This window comes from Squalius cephalus, assembly GCF_949319135.1.
Source record: "Squalius cephalus genome assembly, chromosome: 19".
In the NCBI taxonomy this organism is placed as follows: domain Eukaryota; kingdom Metazoa; phylum Chordata; class Actinopteri; order Cypriniformes; family Leuciscidae; genus Squalius; species Squalius cephalus.
The window spans coordinates 20,675,403-20,695,673 of record NC_137140.1 but is presented as its reverse complement, the minus strand read 5'-3'; the positions used below and the strand labels follow the sequence as shown (position 1 = coordinate 20,695,673).

Sequence of the window (20,271 nt, the reverse complement as noted above, 5' to 3'; positions counted from 1 at the left end):
GTTATTATGTTTGAGCGACCAGTGATTTTATTATATGAATTGGATTTTGAATTATTGTTCTATTACCTGGTCAATAAATAGTAAACATTTGATTTTATTCTGACTGACTCTAAAATTGTTTTCCCAGTGTTCCTGCAAGTCTGTGTCAGATTAATGACAACTAATATTTGACATTCATTCAAGTGTACTTGGTTTGCATAGACAAGTTATTTCCATTTAGGGCAGCAAATGCTGTTTGATCAACCTAAATCTGGGTGTGTCTAATTACCTCTGTTTTAATTTAATGTTACTTTAGATAAGTTTACGTGGGAAATCACAACATTGCCAATCCAAAGCTATTATGAGAGAAGTAATGTTGTTCAACTTATATCTGTAATAGTGGCCACAACTCTACTGAAGTAAACGTTTAAAATAAGTTCAAGTGTATGCAATTCCATGGGGGCTATACCAAAGTATCTTTGATTGTGTAAATGTGAACGTCACCGATATCAGGTATACAGCAATTACCTCTGTTTGATGACCAAAACTGACGAGATTGGGATCGTGAGACCCGCAGAAGATGCGAGGACCTCTAAGCGACATAGCTTCCTGATCTGAACACTTATCATGCCCAGATATCATAAAAGTCAGATGAAATAACGAGTTAATACATATGAGTAAATGTACTTCATTTAATCTTGTTGTGTTGCGTAAAAGGAAAGACAGTAACACGCAAAAACCTTCACCCATATTATTGGAGAAATATATATTTTTTGGCCCGTGCGAAACGTACAGACGGCCCTTTCCATCATGCTGGAAAATGCACAGATGATCACCAAACTGCTCCTGGATCATTGGGAGAAGTTGTTCTTGCAGGACGTTTTGATACCAGTCTTTATTCATGCCAGTGTTTTTGGGCAGAATTGTAAGGGAGCCCACTCCCATGAATGAAAAGCAACCACACATGGATGGTCTCAGGAGGCTTCACTGTTGGCACAGCACAGGACTCATGATGGCGTTCACCTTTTCTTCTCCGGACAATCGATATTCCAGATGTCTCAAACAGTTGGAAGGTGGCTTCATCAGAGAAAATAACTTTGCAAAATAACTGTCCAATCTTTGTACTTCCTGAAGAATTTCAGTCAGAAAAGCGGCTTCTTTGCTGCCCTTCTTGACATCAGGCCATTGTCCAAAAGTCTTGTCCTTGCACTGTGTGTGTGTAACTGCGGATGCACTCACACCCCCCTGCTGCCAATATTGAGCAAACTCTGCACTGGTGGTGACACGAATCCATAGCTGACTCAGGAGGAGACGGTCCAGGTGCTTTCTGGATACTCTGGGACGTCCTGAAGCCTTCTTCACTGCAGTTAAACCTCTCTTTAAGTTTTTGATGATTCGGTAAATGAAATGATGTTAGCTGGCCAGTGAATATTTTTGCAAGCATTTAAACTGCATCTGATCACAGCACAATATTTTAGAAACAATGTAAATCAACACAATACATTTGTGGCTGATACATTTGGCCATGGCTGTAGGGATCAAGTTTGGTCATAGGGTTCCAAGTCTCACACCCAGCAAATAGCAAATTAAACAGCATACAGTAGCAACTGTTTAAATATGTCAAAACCATGAAAACTTCAAAATCTTTATATCTCTCCACCAATTGATGAATGTCACAAATCCCTCTCCCTCTCTCTGTCTCAGGTATCTTGTCAGGATCTATCTTCAAGCAGAAGTTAGTATGGAGTGAGAGGCAATAACAATTCATCAGCCATGTTCTCCTGAGGGACACTGGCGTAATAATACAGGGGAGCTTTAGTGGAAGCTCCAGGACAAGCATCAGACACAGCATCTCTCTCCCTCTCAGTCGGGAAAACAATGCTCCCATCCCTGCAGCTTAAAGCTGCCATCATTATCGGGATGGAGACTGGATAGGAAAACATAACGCCAATTGATCATTTCTGAAAGCAAAAGACTGAAGCACTCCAGACTTGATGCGAAAAAAGCTTTCCATAGAACCTCCAAGGAAGTAGTTTTATGTCTAGTGTGATTAAAAAGAGTTTTGATGTCTTTTATGCAAGTGTATACGGCTGTGAGCTTACAGGGACTAAAGAACTGTTGTGATTGAATGTAATTCGTTGCACTCAGATCTTATGTGTGTCCCAGTTGAATGTGCAGGGCTGCATGAAAATGAGACATCACATATTTCATTATGACAGCAGTTTGAGCAAAGCAGCTAAGTTCTATTCCATTTCCCACACAGCTTGGCGGTGCCCCAATAACATTGTACTGGCTTCAGCAGAAAGAAATACCTCAAATCTATAAAGCGAAAACTAAGTCAGAGCAGAGGTCATATGGAATTTAAAGCGGTTAATTTCAACATGTCCCATCCAAATGACTTCACATAATTGGCGGTGTGCTGGAGGTCCAGATTCAGGATGTTTGCAGTGTCATCTGCATTGCTTTGCTCTCACAACTAATCAAAGGGAGGGTCAAACAATGGCACCACTCTCAGTGGAAGACAATACATCTGGCTCTAAGGGACAGTATCAACTCAGATCCAACAGGGTTTACATTTTATGCTTTAATAATGGGATTCAAGTGATTGGTTTAATAATATCATTCAAATTATTGAATGCTGCTGGCGTTGCCTTTTCAGCATTTTACAAATGGTGTAGCTTTTCCAGCAGCTGACTTGCTCATGCATTATTCAGAGTTGGGTAATCAAATGAATAGATGAGGGCGATTGCAGCACAGAGGTAACACACCTATTGAATGTCTGCAGAGTTAGTGTCAATAGATCAAAAAGTAATTAACACTAATTTTCTGATCCCTGTTCCCAATGGGGAGACCCCCCTGCTTGGCAAAGGATTTTCAACGAGGCACTTCACAACAGCTAAACATAGAAGGCACAGAGGAAAATGTGTCTACATTTGTCACTACTAGAGATTAGGGATGTGTACGAGTAATTAAGTAGTAGAGTACTCGTTCCGCACCAACTACAGTTGTGGACTAACCCACATTTGCCTGTTGTAGGCATGAAATGTATTTTCCCACCAAATCTCTCACCTAAATCTCTAAATGCTTTCTGGTGCATCCAAGTAAAGCTATATTCGTCATGCATCCCTGTGATCCCATTAGAGATCAGGATCTGCTATTAGTGCTACAACAGACTTCATATAGGCCTACAGTGTGTGTTTATAACCGAGTTTCACAAGAACATAACTGAAAATACTCATCCATTGTAGAAAGAAATTAGATGAAGAGCAACATTATTCGTCCAAATGGTATTTTAGAACTTATTTAGTGTGGAAGTTCTATTTTTGGACAGATATGAGTGATCCTTGATATTATTAGCATCTATCTGGCATGCGGGACTCTTCAGTGTGTATATTAGAAATCATACAAACTATAACATTCACACAGCTGCAGACAGAACTGGACCTGTGGGAGCACATGCAATTGTGCCCCAGATACACATGAAAATAAGCCACTAGCGTTTCGGTGCATTTGGGTGCAAGGTATGCATTTTCCTGCCACATTTAGCTTCCCTTAATTACAGCATATTTAGAGGCTGCATATGAAATATATATACACTACTATAAATACTACTATATAGTAGGCAAAAAAAATTGTGTTACAAACGTAGTATGTCCGAATTCACAGTACTCATAATAAAAGTAGGCAAAAAGTACCCGGATGACCTACTTCTTCCAGCGTGATTCTGAAGTGTTCATACGATGGACACTTTACTATCTCATGAGGCCACAGGAGAGGATGATAATCCAGATTACATTCATACTACACAAACAATCATACTATATAGAACGTACTTTTTTTAATGGTCGTGAGGTAATTACTTATTCAAAATAAGTACCTACTCAAGAGAGTATGCAATTTCAGACGCAGCCCCGGAGCAGCTGAATAGAGACATACAAGTAAAATACAGTTTAAAGATAAGGATGTCCCTAGTTTGATTTACAGTTTTTCACCAGTTTACCCTGATGTTTAATGTTTCTTGACTAGATGATGCTATAAGTCAGGGTATAAAATTCTACATTATTTAAGATGATTGTAAGCAACTGTTCTGTTGATCTTTATTCTTTAGTATTTTGATATTAAAGCTACACTATTTAAATTTTAAACTAAAGGGTTTTACTAAAAAAAAATTTTTTTTAAGTACTAAATGTAAAATGAGTGAGTACATCACAAATCCATCTTCCATATCATGTTTTTTTGCATTAGCCCATATCACTATGGTAAGCCTATAATAATTATCTATTTTAGAGCTGTCGGGACGGATTTTGCAGCCAATGCTATTTCCATTATTCATCCGTGCTTTACATCATATCTATAACTAAAAGGAAGAAAGTCAGGCTACTACTACAGTATATGCAGTGAAAGGTGGTGTTGTAATAGTTGAGGCAACAACAAATTAATCTCAGACTGAAAAGATTTTTTAGACAAAAGGCAAAGCAACAGTGCTCGTAATAAATCACAAATCAACATTGGATTGGCTCTTTAGAAATACGTATAGTCTGCATAGCATCACATTTGCTGTACATTGACAAGGTTCATAAAACAGAGTTTCTCTCTAAACCAGATACTACTTTAGTCTAGTTGCCTTAAAGCCTACTAGCCAAGTTAGTTTACAATGTTTTACCTTATCCAAGTACCGCTCCCAAGCATATGTCAGGAAGCTCGCACTCCAGAACCTTTTGCCCGAGGCTGTGGATTACAGGTGATAATGTTGTTTGCACATACAGATCGTTTCGCTTCATAAGACCTCAATGAATCGTCAGGATCCACAGGTATTCATTTTGTTTTGCCTGTATTTTTTTTTTTACAGTTTCATCAAAAAATATTTTTTACATTTCTACTGAAGAAAAAAAGACACCTACATCTTGGTTGGCCCGAGGGCGAGTAAATTAACAGCAAATTTATTTAACTAGGGATAGTTTTTCTAGATAGATTTCTTTGTTCTGCAGAGCACAAAAGAGATTTTGAATAATGTTGGTAACCAAACAGATTTGGTGCCCATTGACCTCCATTGTACAGATTAGAGCCCGACCGATAAAGGATTTTTAAGGCCGATACCGATACAAATATTTGGTGATTTAAAAATCCGATATTCCGATATATCGGCCGATATATATATTTTTTTTTTAAATCCAGAAACGTGTAACAAAACATGAACAGATTTTCCCTAACATTAGTTATTCGTAGTTATTTAAGAGTCCTCAGCCTTACTAAAATAATATAATGCAGTTTAAAAATATATATATTTTTTTTTAATTAACTTTATTGTCACAACAGAACAGAATATATTAAAGTTCTGATAAATATAATGTATATTAAAAATACAAACTTAAGATATGAAACTAAAAGTCCTTTGAACAAAAAAAATCAACTATTATTATTAATATTGACAGTAATAATTTTAAAAAAAATCAATGATGATGATATTATTATTATCATCATCATTTGTATTATTATTAAACAAGACAAAGGTCACTCCTAATTCTATCCATCTATTCCATCAAGCTACAACAAACCATTTTCAATCATCATTTGCTGCCTGCCTTCTAAAATCTACTAGTGATGCACTAAATACATTATGTGAGGTAATTAACACATGGTTACCGAGTCGATCGTTCCCTGGGATGCGTTTTCATGAAAATCGAATGTAAAGAGTTTTATCTCTAAAAACAGATTAACGTTATCTTATAACGCTAGTATATGGGGCACAGAGTAAAAGTAAATCGCTAGTTAATACCACTAACAAGGCTCAAAATAGCCTCACACTAACACGGTAGCATAATGAGGGTCCCTACATGCAAACCGAAGCATTGAGAACTTTGTAAGTGTACAGACAGTTTAATAAGAAGATACTTAATAAAGACAGTACATTACGCGTTTACAGCCATCATCTAGGAAAACAGTCTCGACTAGTCGAGTCACGAACGCCGTGCTACGTTAGATTTCACAAACGTAATTCCTATCGACCAGCTCACTTAGCGCGGCGTTCGTGACTCGATTAGTCGAGACTGTTTTCCAAGATGACGAATGGCTGTAAACGCGTAATGTACTGTCTTTATAAAGTATCTTCTTATTAAACTGTCTGTACACTTACAAAGTTCTAAATGCTTCGGTTTGCATGTAGGGACCCTCATTATGCTACCGTGTTAGTGTGAGGCTATTTTGAGCCTTGTTAGTGGTATTAACTAAGTTAGCGATTTACTTTTACTCTGTGCCCCATATACTAGCGTTATAAGATCATCTGTTTTTAGAGATAAAACTCTTTACATTCGATTTTCATGAAAACGCATCCCAGGGAACGATCGACTCGGTAATAATGTGTTAATTACCCCTACAGTAACGCACACTTGGATTTCACACACGTGTAAAAGAAAAGCTAACTTTTATGCACAGGCTAGCTGCTATGTTTGATACTTTTTCTCTATGTCTAAATGTTCACTCCTCGCGTGCCTAACTTACGTTTTACAATGCAGGGACTGGAACTACAGATATGCTAGTTATAAATACAGTAATCATTACTTTATTTAGGCAGAATAAGTTCGTTGTGATTTCCAAGCTCATTGATGTTAGCAGTCTTCCTTGTAGAGTGCGCTCTGGTGGACAAACTATGCAGCGCCAACACTCATAACATGGTTGCAGGGTGTTTCGTCCGCTTTTATTTTATTTTTTAAATATTCATTTATCGGCCGTTATAAATGCCGATACCGATAGTTTGGAAAATGCCTAATATCGGCCAATAATATCGGCCCGCCGATATATCGGTCGGGCTCTAGTACAGATAAAAAAAAAAGAGAGACATTTCTCGTATTTTCTTTTGTGTTCCACAGAAAAAAAAAACCCGCCATGACGCCAACTCAATTTTTTTTTGGGGGGGGGGGGGGTACTTTTTTGGTATTTTTGTATACTTTTCTTTTTATTTATTATTATTTTAATTTTAATACTATCCTTTAAGGCAATACACCTTGAGACTCACTTTTGCTACTCTCCAATTACTGTTCTAAAAGGTAAATTCTACGTTTTGTTGCCTTCTTTTGGTAACTAGGACTCTGATACGGTTTCACATATTGTGATTTGGTTTAAGATTCTGCTCCAACCCACAGTATCTTATTAAGCATTTGGTTAAATCCCAAAAAATGTGTACAACAGAAAAGAACTACAGGCATTTTCACACCTATAGATCATTTGTTTTGCTCCAAAACAGGTACTTAATTTATTACAATGTTGCATTTTCTTCTTGGTGTGGTTCGCTTTCACAAGGCAACCATTCAAAGCGTACCAAAATGTGTTCACGCAAGTCACATAACTGTCCTCTTATTGGGCAGAGTTTCCTCTGCGTCATCCATCAAGATGATTGACAAGTTTGCTCCATGAGCTTTATTTGTAACTGTCGAGACACACAAACGCTATGCAAATTTAGCCGTCATTTCCACTGTTAAATTATATACTACATTCGTATTAATACTGCAGAAAATTCAAACACACTCTCTCTGGATCTCCCAGCACTGTCTAGAGGTTATCAGTGTCAAGACACGCAAACACTAGACGAATGTTATAATACAGCTAGAGCAGGAATCAAGGCTTTATCAGGACAGCATTCTCGTACTGAGAAGCGCAATTACACAACATTTTAAGGTGAAGGTGTGCTCTTTTGGTTTTCAACTGTGATAACTAATGTGCTCACTCACAGAATCAGACACTACTGCTATTTATATAGCACATTTCCCGTTATGAATTATAATACCATTTGGTTCGTTGTTCTGTTGGGTTAGATTGCATTGCTTTCACACCACAAGCGAACTGCCCCAGAGTTCGTTTGCAATCGAGCCTGAGACCACCTTGTTCAGGCGATCTCGGACCAAGCGTGATTGTAGTATTCACATATGCCTAAACGGATCGAACCAAGGAAGAAAATGCACCAGGTTCCGAAACAAACGCTCAGGTGTGAAACCACCCTAATACTTTTACATCCCTGATCCCTCTAAAGAGCATTTCAAAACCAAGTGATAAACTACCTACACATGGCACTTCCAGAAGTCTCAGAGAAACTAGGTGATGCTGTAAATAAACACTTCATCAGAAACTAATTGTCAGAGGCGACCATTAGTATTCATCATGGAACTGAGGCAGTCCCGGGGCTCATCCATGCAGGGTGAAAAGAGAAAGAGGCGCAAATGCCGTCCATAAATGAAACTTGACCTTGCCGACAGCTGTGCTTACTGACTTATGAGATAATTGTCTTTCACCCCGCCCGTTTGTGGCACCAAATTATGGATCCAGCTGCACCAGTGTAATGTTGCAGGGCTCATCCCCTGTGGACTCTTTCAATCAAGCCCAAGCATCCTGAACCGTTTATCAATATAAAAAGGCCAGGCAATATGCTGTATGTGTAATCACCCTTGATACGTTTCATCATTCCTCTGTGCCACTGATCGGACCTCTGAACAGGCTTCTTCAAAGCCATGGCGTAATCGCTTTAGGAGTAATACAAATATTTAGCAGCAGCAACGACACACTTTGCATTAGGATTAGTCGATTATTCTAACGATTATTTTTACGATTAATCAAACAGATTTTTCAGATTAGCCGATTAATACAGCAATAATTTTTACAGGTAATCTATTGCTTATTTTCTAATCAGTCAATAAACCCTTTAGTTATTTACAAATAAAGTACTTACACAAACGGTAACTTCCTTTAGCAGAAACTTCCTTTAGCAGATTAAAGTCGCTGCTTGGATACAAATCTGTATGAACGAACAGCAGACACAACTGTATTCTAACAAGGTATAAAGGGACAGTATCAAAGAAGGGCGATTTCCATAACACCGGGAAGTTTTAATCGCAATTGTATGGAAGTAAAACAATGACAAATGTTTTTGAAACAAAAAAGCTTGCTGAATTGCACTACTTGCATTGCATTAACCCTGCTTGCATTTTAAATGCATTGTATTTTTAGGACTTGTATTTTTATGGGCTGAAATTCAACATGGTTGTATATTTAATCTGTGAATATTTCAATTCAAAACATTTCACACACGTTTTCATTACTCAAAATTCAATACCACTTTTTGCACCACTGCTATATTGCAAGGCCATGGGGTCCTTATAAGCTGCAAATGATGGCCGCGCTAATAAACATTAACTATAAATTACTACAAATTCCCTTGTTTGGGGTGTACCATAAAGCTTACATGATAAAACGTTGGCAATACGTATGTAACCATCCGTCATTTATGCATTTACCAAACGACGATAATTTTCTTCAAATTTGCCAGTCATGGATGGTTTCGGATAAGCGGATCCACAGCAGCTTTGGTGCCTACACTCTGTTGTTATGCATCGTCATCATTGTCCCACATTCTCATTGATTTGCTGGCAAATGGGGAAGACTGCCAGATCTTGATCAACGAAAATCCCATTGTATTTGATACAAAACTAAATAGACTAAATCAAGTGGAAAAAAAAAAGTCATAACAAACTATTTTCATAGTATTTTGTTTCCTCCATAAGGAAATGTATTTTTAATGAAAACTTATAAACTGTTAAAGACACCGCTCACCACAGCTATATTGTAGGTGCAAAACAGTATGTAAAAATAGTATGCCCGAATTCACTGAAATTATAAGACAGTTGGTGAAAAGTACCCAGCGAGATTCTGAAGTGCACATCTGATGGATTCTTTACTATCCCATGAGGCCATGAGAAATGATTTGTTGGTAGCTGGTAGCTCACATGATGGATGTAGTCAAGGCCGCATTAATGCACGGGCTTACCTGGGCTGAAGCCCAGGGGCCTCCCAAGTTCAGGGGCCTCCCATGTTCAGGTTCATGATGAGCTGAAAAGGTCATATTGTTTTAACTTGTCAGATTTTGTCGCTGTATGTCGCTCGCTTGTGGGCGTTGGTAGTGGTGTCGCTCTTATGTTATTGTTATGGTGCGTTCACACCAAACGCGAATAGAGCGTCTGGCGCGAGTGATATCAATGTTGATGCAAATGCAAATGCAATTTGCAAAGTCAATGCAAAGACGCGTTTACGCGCGTCTAGAGGTCCCGCGGCGCGAATGAGGCGTACTGCTCGTCTGGCCACATCTATACAAAACACCATCACAAGTGATATTATACAACTATATCATTTTAATTTGACTAGGAATTAGGCTCAAAAGAAACAGTATGCTGTTGGGAGAGTGTTTTTATATTACCACACAGCAGTGTTCAGTGGATTAAATAATTTACTAGATTAACGATCGATCAATCTACAAATTAAACTCACTCATACTGTCATAAATTACTAAAACGTCATCCGAATTTGACAAATAATCAATTTTCTTGTCCCTAATAGTCAACATAATGCAGGGGAAACTGTAAAATGAACTGCAGCAGTGCTAAACTTGCATCATAAAACTACAACACTCGAACTATAAATGTATGAATTAAACTCGACAGTTTCTTTTCCATGCATCATTTTATTATATCCATGTTTGTGGTTAGTTACAGTCAAATCATATAAAACAGTGAAATCGCCCTCGAACTCTTCTGTCTTGCCTGCACTGCACTCGAGACGGTGACGGGAGCTGAGCTCCACTGAAATGCTTCTTTCCTATCACTCGCGAAAATCGCTTCTCATTTGCATAAAGTTGAAATTTAGTTGCTGTGTGTGGTTGTTAAATAAAGTTTCTTGTGTTTATGTGCTCAGTGATATGTTCATAACAATATTAAAATTAAAAACAATATAAAAAAACCTCACTGTTGTAGGTCTCGAAAGAAACTAATGCATTTTGTGATGTAGATTACCTAGATAGGCTATTACACTTTTTAAAAATGAGACTCTATAAATCGAGGGGATGGGGGGCCTACAAAACCTCTCAGCCCCGGGACCTAACATTAGGTTAAGGCGGCTCTGGATGTAGTACATCCTTATATTCATATTACACACTATATATAGAACATATTTTTAATGGGTGCGAAGTAATTACTTATTCAAAAGAAGTACATACACAGTACACAATTTCATATGTAGCCTTGTTTTGTGAAACATGACCATCATTGACGTCATCGATTCAGTCGAGATGTCATTTTAGCCTATTAGGATTATTACGTTGACTACACTGGTCTGAAGCTCCAGCCCACTCCACCAGCGTCGGTCTACACAGTAAGCTAATGGCCTGTATCCTTTGTGGATCAACAATAGATTTAATACTGGAGGGGTTTTTTTGTTTTTGTTTTTTAGCTCTGATGGCCTTACTATGAACCCAGCAGCACCAAAGTCTTAAAAAAAGTTATTCTACAATAAATAAATTATATGACAGATGGCATGGTATGAAATGCACACCCACTGCCTTGACCAGCAAAAACAACATGGAGAACTTAGCACTTCCCTCGGGAAATGCATCGAGGCAAATGTGAGAGTGGAAGTTTTACTACCAGATATAAACTTTATCAGTATTACTGGAGCATTTGCAGCGATTTCCCTCAGAGACTCACACACTTTTATCAGCAAGAACACAAACTGCTTCTGTATTATGCATTCAGGTTCTCTTAGAACAATTCATTTGGCAATTTACATCATATCTAAACGTTTTGAACTGTGACATAAGCCCCTCATTCCGGAAGGGAAAGGATAAACAACCAAATCACGTACGGAGGATGCTGACAATCTTGCAACTCTCTCTCTCTCTCTCTCTCTCTCTCTCTCTCTCTCTCTCTCTCTCTCTCTCTCCACATGCACAGATGCAAACTCACTCACAGACACATCTGCATGGGATTATCAGATTAGTCAGCTGAGACAGTGTTGCCCAGTGTGTGCGTGCAGGATCACCCAGCCACAGCGAAAGCCTCTGTACTACCCTGTAGATATCAATGCTTAATGTTCCGGCCTTCATCCGTGGCATTGCCTACGCATTAAAAACACCTTCTCGCAGTCACATGCTTGGCAGCGGCGAGGCCTCCCTCATAAAGAGAGCCGAGATCACTGTCAAGCTGCGGCGAGTGTCGCTTGTTGAGCTAAGAGTGGCCAGGTGCGCATTGTGGATGATGTGCCACAGGGTACCTGAGAGCTAGCGCAAACATGTCATGGTGTCTTGCTTCTGTGGGTTTGTGACAAGATTCATGGCTGGGTTTTTACAAATGGCTATGCCCGTTGCATGTGACAGTCAATAGTGTTAGCTACACCCACCCATCAGGGAAGACCTAGCTAAACACAGCTGCTCCTGACTAACGGCTGATTTAGAAGTTCAGCAAGTCTTTAGCCTTTCAGTGTTTTAAAATATGGCTTGTGTCTGGTTTTACTGAATCAAATGCTTAATTAAATTAAATGCTTCTTCAGGCTAATTCAAAATTCACACTAAAATTATCAGGATTCAGGGAAAGTGGGAGTAATTTTATAGAGAGCATGAGATTAGAAACATAGGCATGGTTATTAATGAGAAACATTACTCCAATTTTATCTAATTATACTTTTATCATACATTTTTTTATTTGAGCTATAAAAATAGGTTACATTTTCTGCATGGGACCAAAATAAAAAAAACAAAAAAAGCATTAATTGAATGCATTCATTTCAATATTCCACAATCATTCACAAACATATTGTGCCCACAACTGCTTAATGAGTTCAAAGAACCATGCAAAAAGTTACAAGAACCATGCCAACTAAGATTTGATAAATTACAACATTTAGCCACCATGGATGAAAGTGCACACAACCTCTTCAAGTCTTAATAATGCCACCATAAATGCCTCACTCTCAATAAGCAAGAGATGCTCTTTACACGAATTGGAGACAGTATCCAGCTCTGATTAATCCAGTCCTCCAAGAGGACTGACTTTTTTCATTGTCAAGAGGTTTGAAGGAAAAGTATGTGAATGGTTACTAAAAGCTACAATCCCATGCTGCTATCAATGAATCGAGTGGCAAAACAACTTCCAAAATGCTTTTGATTGGACTTGATCACACATTCTTCCAATTACCTGGATGAATGCAGACCCTCATGTTTTCATAACAGCAAAGGCAAACTGCAACAAACTAGGACTGTAAACTCTAGTCTAGTGTGTCAAATTTTTGGATTTTTAGATTCTCAGTCCTATTCAAACAAACCTGAAAGACAATAAAGTCTGTTTATCAGAATGGTGGTACAATGTTTTCTGACTGGGCTGAGAAATCTAGCACAACAACAACAGGCATCTGCAGCTCTGATATGTAAATCTTTATGAACAACTTCCACTGAGACAGGTTTGAAATATCAAAAGATCCTGTCATGTTCCTAAACAACTTTCCTGGACTTTAACTTAAGGATGTCATAGGTTAATGAAGAGCTAAATCAAAATGACTATAGAGTGCAACCCTTTTGCAGTGCCGTTGGTTCCGGAAGTATTTTTTCCATTAATTTCACCCAAAGGGATTTTTTTTTTTTTAAATGTCTTCGTTAAAGCGTTATAAGCCATCAACTTAGCCAACCAGTCATGAAGTGAATCATAACATTACAAACTTTGATTTGAAGCAAAAAAGTATTTGAAAATCTGACAAAAATACAAAGGTGTACAATAAGATAAAGAACTACAATCCCATGAAGCATTGCAAACAGCATAATCGAAACAAAAACGTTGGAGAAATATAAAACTATTCATTTAAAAATGTTGATTAATTATATATTCAATGTGCTGCTTGTATATCAGTATATATTTACTGTCCTCTGAAAATAACTCAACACACAGGCATTATCGTCAAAATAGCTGCAAACAAAAGTGAGTACACCCTAAGTGAACATGTCAAAACTGTGTCCAAAGTGTCAATATTTTGTGTGAGCACCATTGTTATCTAGCACTGCCTTAAACCTCCTGGGCATGGAGTTCACCAAGCTGCACAGGTTGTTGCTGGGATCCTCTTCCACTCCTCCATAATGACATCACGGAGCTGCTGGATGTTAGACACATGGCGCTTCTCCACCTTCCGCTTGAGGATCAGCACAGGTGCTCAATAGGGTTCAGGTCTGGAGACATACTTGGCCACTCCATCACCTTCACCTTCAGCTTCCTCAGCAAGGCAGTCGTCATCTTGGCGATGTGTTTGGGGTCGTTGTCATGCCGTTCGGCCCAGTTTCTGAAGGGAGGGCATCATGTTCTGCTTCAGAGTGTCGCAGTACATGTTGGAATCCATGTTTCCCTCAATGAAGCTCAGCTCCCCAGTACCAGCAGCACTCATGCAGCCCCAGACGATGATGCTCTCACCACCATGCTCGACTGTAGGCAAGACACAATTGTCTTAGAACTCCTTACCAGGGCGTTGCCACACATGCTGGACACCATCTGAGCCAAACAAGTTTATCTTAGTCTCATCATGCCACAGGACATGGTTCCAGTAATCCATGCTCTTGGACAGGTTGCTTTCAGCAAACTGTTTGCAGGTTTTCTTGCGAGTCAGCTTCAGAAGAGGCTTCCTTCTGGGACGACGGCCATGCAAACCGACTCGTTGCAGTGTGCGGCGTATGGTCTGAGCACTGACAAGCTGACCTTCCGCTTTTTTGAAGCCAGCTTCTGCACCTGACGCACAGCACGAGGACTCAACTTCTTTGATTGACCCGTGCAAGGCCTGTTACGAGTGGAACCTGTTTTGGAAAACCTCTGTATGACCCTGGCCTGTACTGTAACTCAGTTTCAGGGTGAATCTTCTTATAGCCTAGGTCAACTTTGTGGAGAGCAACAATTCTAATTCTCAAATCTTTAGCAAGTTCTTTGCCATGAGGTGCCATGTTGAACATCCAGTGGTTAGTATGAGAGCATTGTACTCAAAGCACACATTTTAACTGCTCTAATACAAGATACACACATTTGTATGGTCTTGTCAAGCAGGCAAAAACATGAAAATGATGAATTGGACATGAGGCTTTGCATGGTTAAATGACACATACAGCTATTATCACTTAGGGTGTACTCACTTTTGTTGCCAGCTATTTTGACGATAATGGTTGTATGTGGAGTTATTTTCAGAGGACAGTAAATATATACTGCTATACAAGCAGCACATTGACTACTCTAAAATATATCCAAGTTTCATTTATAGTATTGTCCCTTGAGAAGATATACTAAAATGTTTGCTGAAATGTGAGGGGTGTACATAGGGGTGTATATATATATATATATATATATATATATATATATATATATATATATATATATATATATATATATATATATATATATATATATATATATATATCTGTGTGTATATACTGTACACAAACACACACATATGTATATAAACTAGGGCTGCACAATTAATCGCAATTAACATGAAATCACACTTAAACCGATTTGGCTTAGTGTGATTATGAAATCGCAAAAGCTGCAATAATTTTTATGCGCAGCTTGTCAGAGAAGCACGGCTCTGTGATCAGTAGTAGATGCTGCTCCATCTAAAATCACTGTGAGTTTGAGTCACTAATAACGTGCATTTGAAAAAGCAACACACGTCAAACATCTTTCCAAACATGAGAAGAATTTATGAACCTTTTTGAACATTTAATAACTCACTTCATAATGTCAGTTGAGTGTTTGAAAACATCCTTCTGTGAGATGATGTGGCTTCTTACACAGAATAAGGTACACAACATAGCCTTTATCACTACATAGAATACTGTGAAATAATATACTGATTTGAAGTATAAATATAAATTATTATCATGAAAATACCCGAGAATGCTTGAACTCATATAAAACATATATTCTCATAGTGTGTCATGTGTTTATTAGTCATAAAGTCTAACGTGTTTCAATCTTCTTTTTATTCAGCTACAGCGATAGTATGATGCCCATAGGAAATTAGGGATTTCCTGGAATGATGAGCGTTATACTTCTGCAGGGCATATTTGCAGTGTCTGCATGAGAGCGCCCTCTGGCTTTCAGATGGAGCAGCATTTACTGCTGATCACAGAACGGTGCTTCACTGACAAGCTGCGTATTAAAAAAAATAATAATAAAATAAAATTATTTGCAGCCTGTGCCAAATCACGTGCGGTTTATTTAGATTTGTTGCACAGCCCTAATATAAACACACACACACACATATATATACACACACACACATTATATATTTATACAAGTTTACGTATATATATATATATATATATATATATATATATATATATATATATATATATATATATATATATATATATATATATATATATATATATATATATATATATATATATATATATATTAGCCTATATATATATATAAACGAAAACTTATATAATAATTGATTTGACAGCACTATATTGATTGATTGATTTTATTTTTTGGCTGACTCGATTACGTCATTTGCAGTGTTTCATGGGAGTGGACGAGGCTAAAGAGCCCTTTTGGTGCAGTTTGCTTGTTTCGACTCTCTGGTGGAATTTTCTGTACAGTATCATGGGTAGTGTAATTTTTCCACTACGGTTTCCACTGTTAAACAATTATTTTAAAAAAGTTGAAAAGCTTTTTCACTCTATTGCCATTACACAGAGTTAAATATTATACCACAAGACCAAATATCCAGTGAGGTTCAAAAATCCAACACTGAAAACTCTCTGTACCTCATTGTATGTCCTAAAGAGTATGATCATTAAATGAACTAGAAAGAGCACAGAATAAATAAGTCCCAATAAGAATCTCATACAGTATCATAATTAATAGAACTGTAATTGATTTTATATCAACTTTATATCAACAGTCCCTCTAAAACTGCAGTATTTTTGCACATTGACACAGGGAGATGCTCTGCACTTTTTGAGAATCTGTGTTCATGAGGCGATCCCTGTGCCGCTGGATCCAGAGCGGCATCAAAGCAAATGTTAACTGCCATAACTAAACAAATGCTCATGCTCTGCAAATGTCAGCTAAAATCTATGATGTTCCGGTAAGAATGCCTGAAAACCAAAGGGCTAGGGAAGTTGGGACTCGTTACAGTCCAATTACGACTGTAGTGGGGACAAAATGGAATCTTTGATCTTTGTGAGCATGTTGCGACAAAAAAAAAAAAAAATCATTGAGAGCTTCCTTGTTATAACAAAAGACAGAGAGGCCTTCGAAAAAGATCAAATAAAGGTTTAAATAGCAAAATGGTGTGTTTTCCATCTGTCATAAAACAATGCAACTGCTTACAACAGACACGTCATCAAGAATACTGCTGGGGCAAACGGTGTTGAAAGTAAATAAGAGGGCTTTGCTATTTGGGAATTGATGGCTGTGGAACAAATTGGAAATGCTTTGAAAATGATAATAATGATGCACCATAGCTACACCAGGAAATATCTGAAAGGCAATGTAAACTCAAAATGTACCCTATTTTCTTTTTAAAAAGCACATTCCTGCTCTTATTATGAATGATTTATAGTGCACGTTATTCCAAAGGGAAGAAAGGCCATCGTCATAATCATAATCAAAATTTTAAAAACCTGCTCTTCCTCTGAAACAACCTTTTCCATTGACGTCACTTGGGCTGTGTGGGCTACTGGGTAATGTTAACCCAATGCCAAATAGCAAAATTACATTCATTCTGGCTCTGCTTTGATACAGTGTGTAATTTTCACAATCCAATCAATTCCTGATGGCTAAAGACCTGTATTTCCAAATTATATAACGTTATAGAAGTCAAATGAGCTGTGCACAACAATTCACTTTGACAAAGTGGAAGAGGTACAGGGAGACAAAACTGGCACCAGATTTAAGGGCACTACTAAACATAAAACCAAAATGCTCATAGCAACTGATATCATGATCAGATGAATCTTTGTTGGAACATATTCAGCAAAACACAGGAGATATTTATAAGAATCCTTGGAGTCACATTATAAACACAATAAAAACACATTAAAAGCAAACCAATCACACATACTAAGCACATATGTAATGTAAAAATTAATATTGCAAAGCAATAACAGTCTGAATTTCCAAATAAGTAGCCACTAGCCTCATGTAAAATGTTCACCATCGTTGAAATTTACATGAGATTACTAAAAAGGAAAGCTCTCAGGGGCCATAAACACTAGTCAAGGACGTTTACGTTGCCTGTCCTACGCATCATGATGAGAAAGACTGATGTGTTGCGCGCTGAGTTGCCATCAATGTCCAGTTCTCGCGTGGGCGACACTGCTGGACGTGTTCCATAACCCTCTCGCGAGGAGCTTTAAAGTTGAACCAGAACGGACTTTATTTGTTTAGTCATTTAATAACATTCGTGACTTTTATTTGGACGGCTTTTGGCAGTCATTTAGACTTCTGCCCACTGAATAAGTTATTTCCGTGGGTGTTCTGGTTTTTAACACTATAATGTCTGAGAGGACAGCATATAATCGACCTCACACGAGCTCCGCATTAAACTGACTAAGTGATAGTAACTGGTAAAATGGTAACAGTTCGAGTAGACCAGTTCGAGCTGCAATTTGGGTTTCCATTGCTCCTAAATATGGTCTTTGCAGTGATGACCGCCTCCAAAAATCACTATTTCATATTTACAAAACCAGTGGATGAAAAACTCATAGCCTATGACTAATTTAATGTAATTTAATTTTTTATGTCATTTAATTTACGCTTCACTTACTGTATGATAGCCTTACAACACATAGTCCACCCGAATGAGTTAGTAGCCATGGACCATCATTAAAATATAACAGCCACACAGTATTAAGCAAATATATTATTAACTTAAATTATTTTAATTAATGAAGGAATAGTAGCCTAATTAATATAAATGGCGTGGCTATAAACGTTGTAGGCAACATAAAAAATAAGTGATTTTTATATAATCAAAAACTGGATTTTGATGGAATTCCGCGGCTTCCGAAGGATTTTATGTAATAATATTATATTATTTGAATAATAGGGGACAAACTACGTACAGTGAATGATTTTGTAATACATGTTTTATGGTTTTAACACAACTCAAGCTATAACACGAATATCAAAGCACTTCTTGTAAAAAAAAATTATAATAAATAAATAAATCATAATGTACAATCTTACCTGAAGTGCTAACAATGAGATTGACTTGAAGGATAATAAATATTTCCCAGATTATATCCATGTTTTGTCTTCATTCCAAGTCCATTGCGCTCAGAAAACGGGGATCAGTTGCAGATGAGTCCACCCAGTCTCTTTCCCACTGGACACCTTCCACAAGATCCTCTCCAAATCACACACATAGCACATTTATCTCGAGGACATAACGCCACATTTCAAACAGGCTGAAATCCAAACAATTAAGACTATGTCCCGAACTAAAGGGGATCTGGGGTGATATCCTCAGTGCGAATACTTTAATAGATGTTTCGTTGCGTCCCACAAGCCTCCATAAAAATGACTCAAGCGTTCCAGAAGTGCTTCTGTTATATGCCACGCAGACGCTGGACTCCGTTGATGTGACCCTGCGAAAAGAGAGAGTACAACTGTGATTTGACGTGTCCTCGTAGTGGGCAAGGTCGGAGCTATGCGCGAGAGTAACAGTTTTAACTCAGCCAGGTTTAACGGGTAAGTCACGGGACCGCGCACTTGCTGTAAGGGGGCGTGCTTCCCTCGTTCACGACATGCCGTTACACTTACCAGCGCACGCGAGCACTGATTCATTTATCCATCTGCTTTCATGTAGTGTCATTAAAAAGAGGAAAGTTTTAAATATAAGCTAACTTGTTGTGTTTTTTGGAACACTTACGGGAGTAGACAGTTTCTGTGACAGGACAAAACGTCTTACAAACAAGTTTACCAGCGGAGTTATGAAATACTGCAGAGGAAATATGTCAGTAAACAATCCACAACAGCACTGCAGGCGAGATAGTCTGCGCTTACCTGTTACTTTTATATAACGGGACTGTTCAAAAATGGAAAAAATTAAAAACAACAACTAAAAATCTAAATCCAGTGGTCCATGAGATAAACAGCTACTGATATTTCCTGAGGTTCACGAGGTAAACGACTGTATACCAGCCTCCTGTGCGCAGCGGGTACGCGGACCACTAAAACAGAGAGCGCGCTCCCGCTATTAATTGCGTGATCACGTTACCTAGGCACAGGTGGATGGAGCAGAGCATCAGCGAGAGAGAGAGAGAGAGAGAGAGAGAGAGAGAGAGAGAGAGAGAGAGAGAGAGAGAGAGAGAGAGAGAGAGAGAGAGAATGGGCAGGTACATCAGAGATATGCCAAGAAGATTCTGCGTTATTGGTTGCAGACTGTAGGTCCATATACGCAACCAATAACGCTATACGTTTTCAAAAAAATTTAAAACCG

At 38.1% G+C, this 20,271-nt stretch overlaps 1 protein-coding gene across 2 annotated transcripts in view; it reads right to left on the bottom strand.

The window, feature by feature from the left end:
* The window catches only part of ca10a (carbonic anhydrase Xa), a 186,198-nt gene extending 166,206 nt beyond the window's left edge, over positions 1-19,992 (bottom strand). Inside the window, exons 1-2 of one of the 2 annotated variants that reach the window (XM_079850517.1) lie at positions 19,836-19,992; positions 19,017-19,417 (exon numbers count right to left, since the gene is read on the bottom strand). In XM_079850517.1, the coding sequence (XP_079706643.1) occupies positions 19,017-19,077 (61 nt within the window). In that variant the 5' untranslated portion in view covers positions 19,078-19,417; positions 19,836-19,992. Of the gene's footprint in view, positions 1-19,016; positions 19,561-19,835 lie in introns of those variants that run through there. The other variant, XM_079850516.1, reaches the window with a different exon arrangement.
* Between the last annotated feature and the right edge of the window lie 279 nt (positions 19,993-20,271).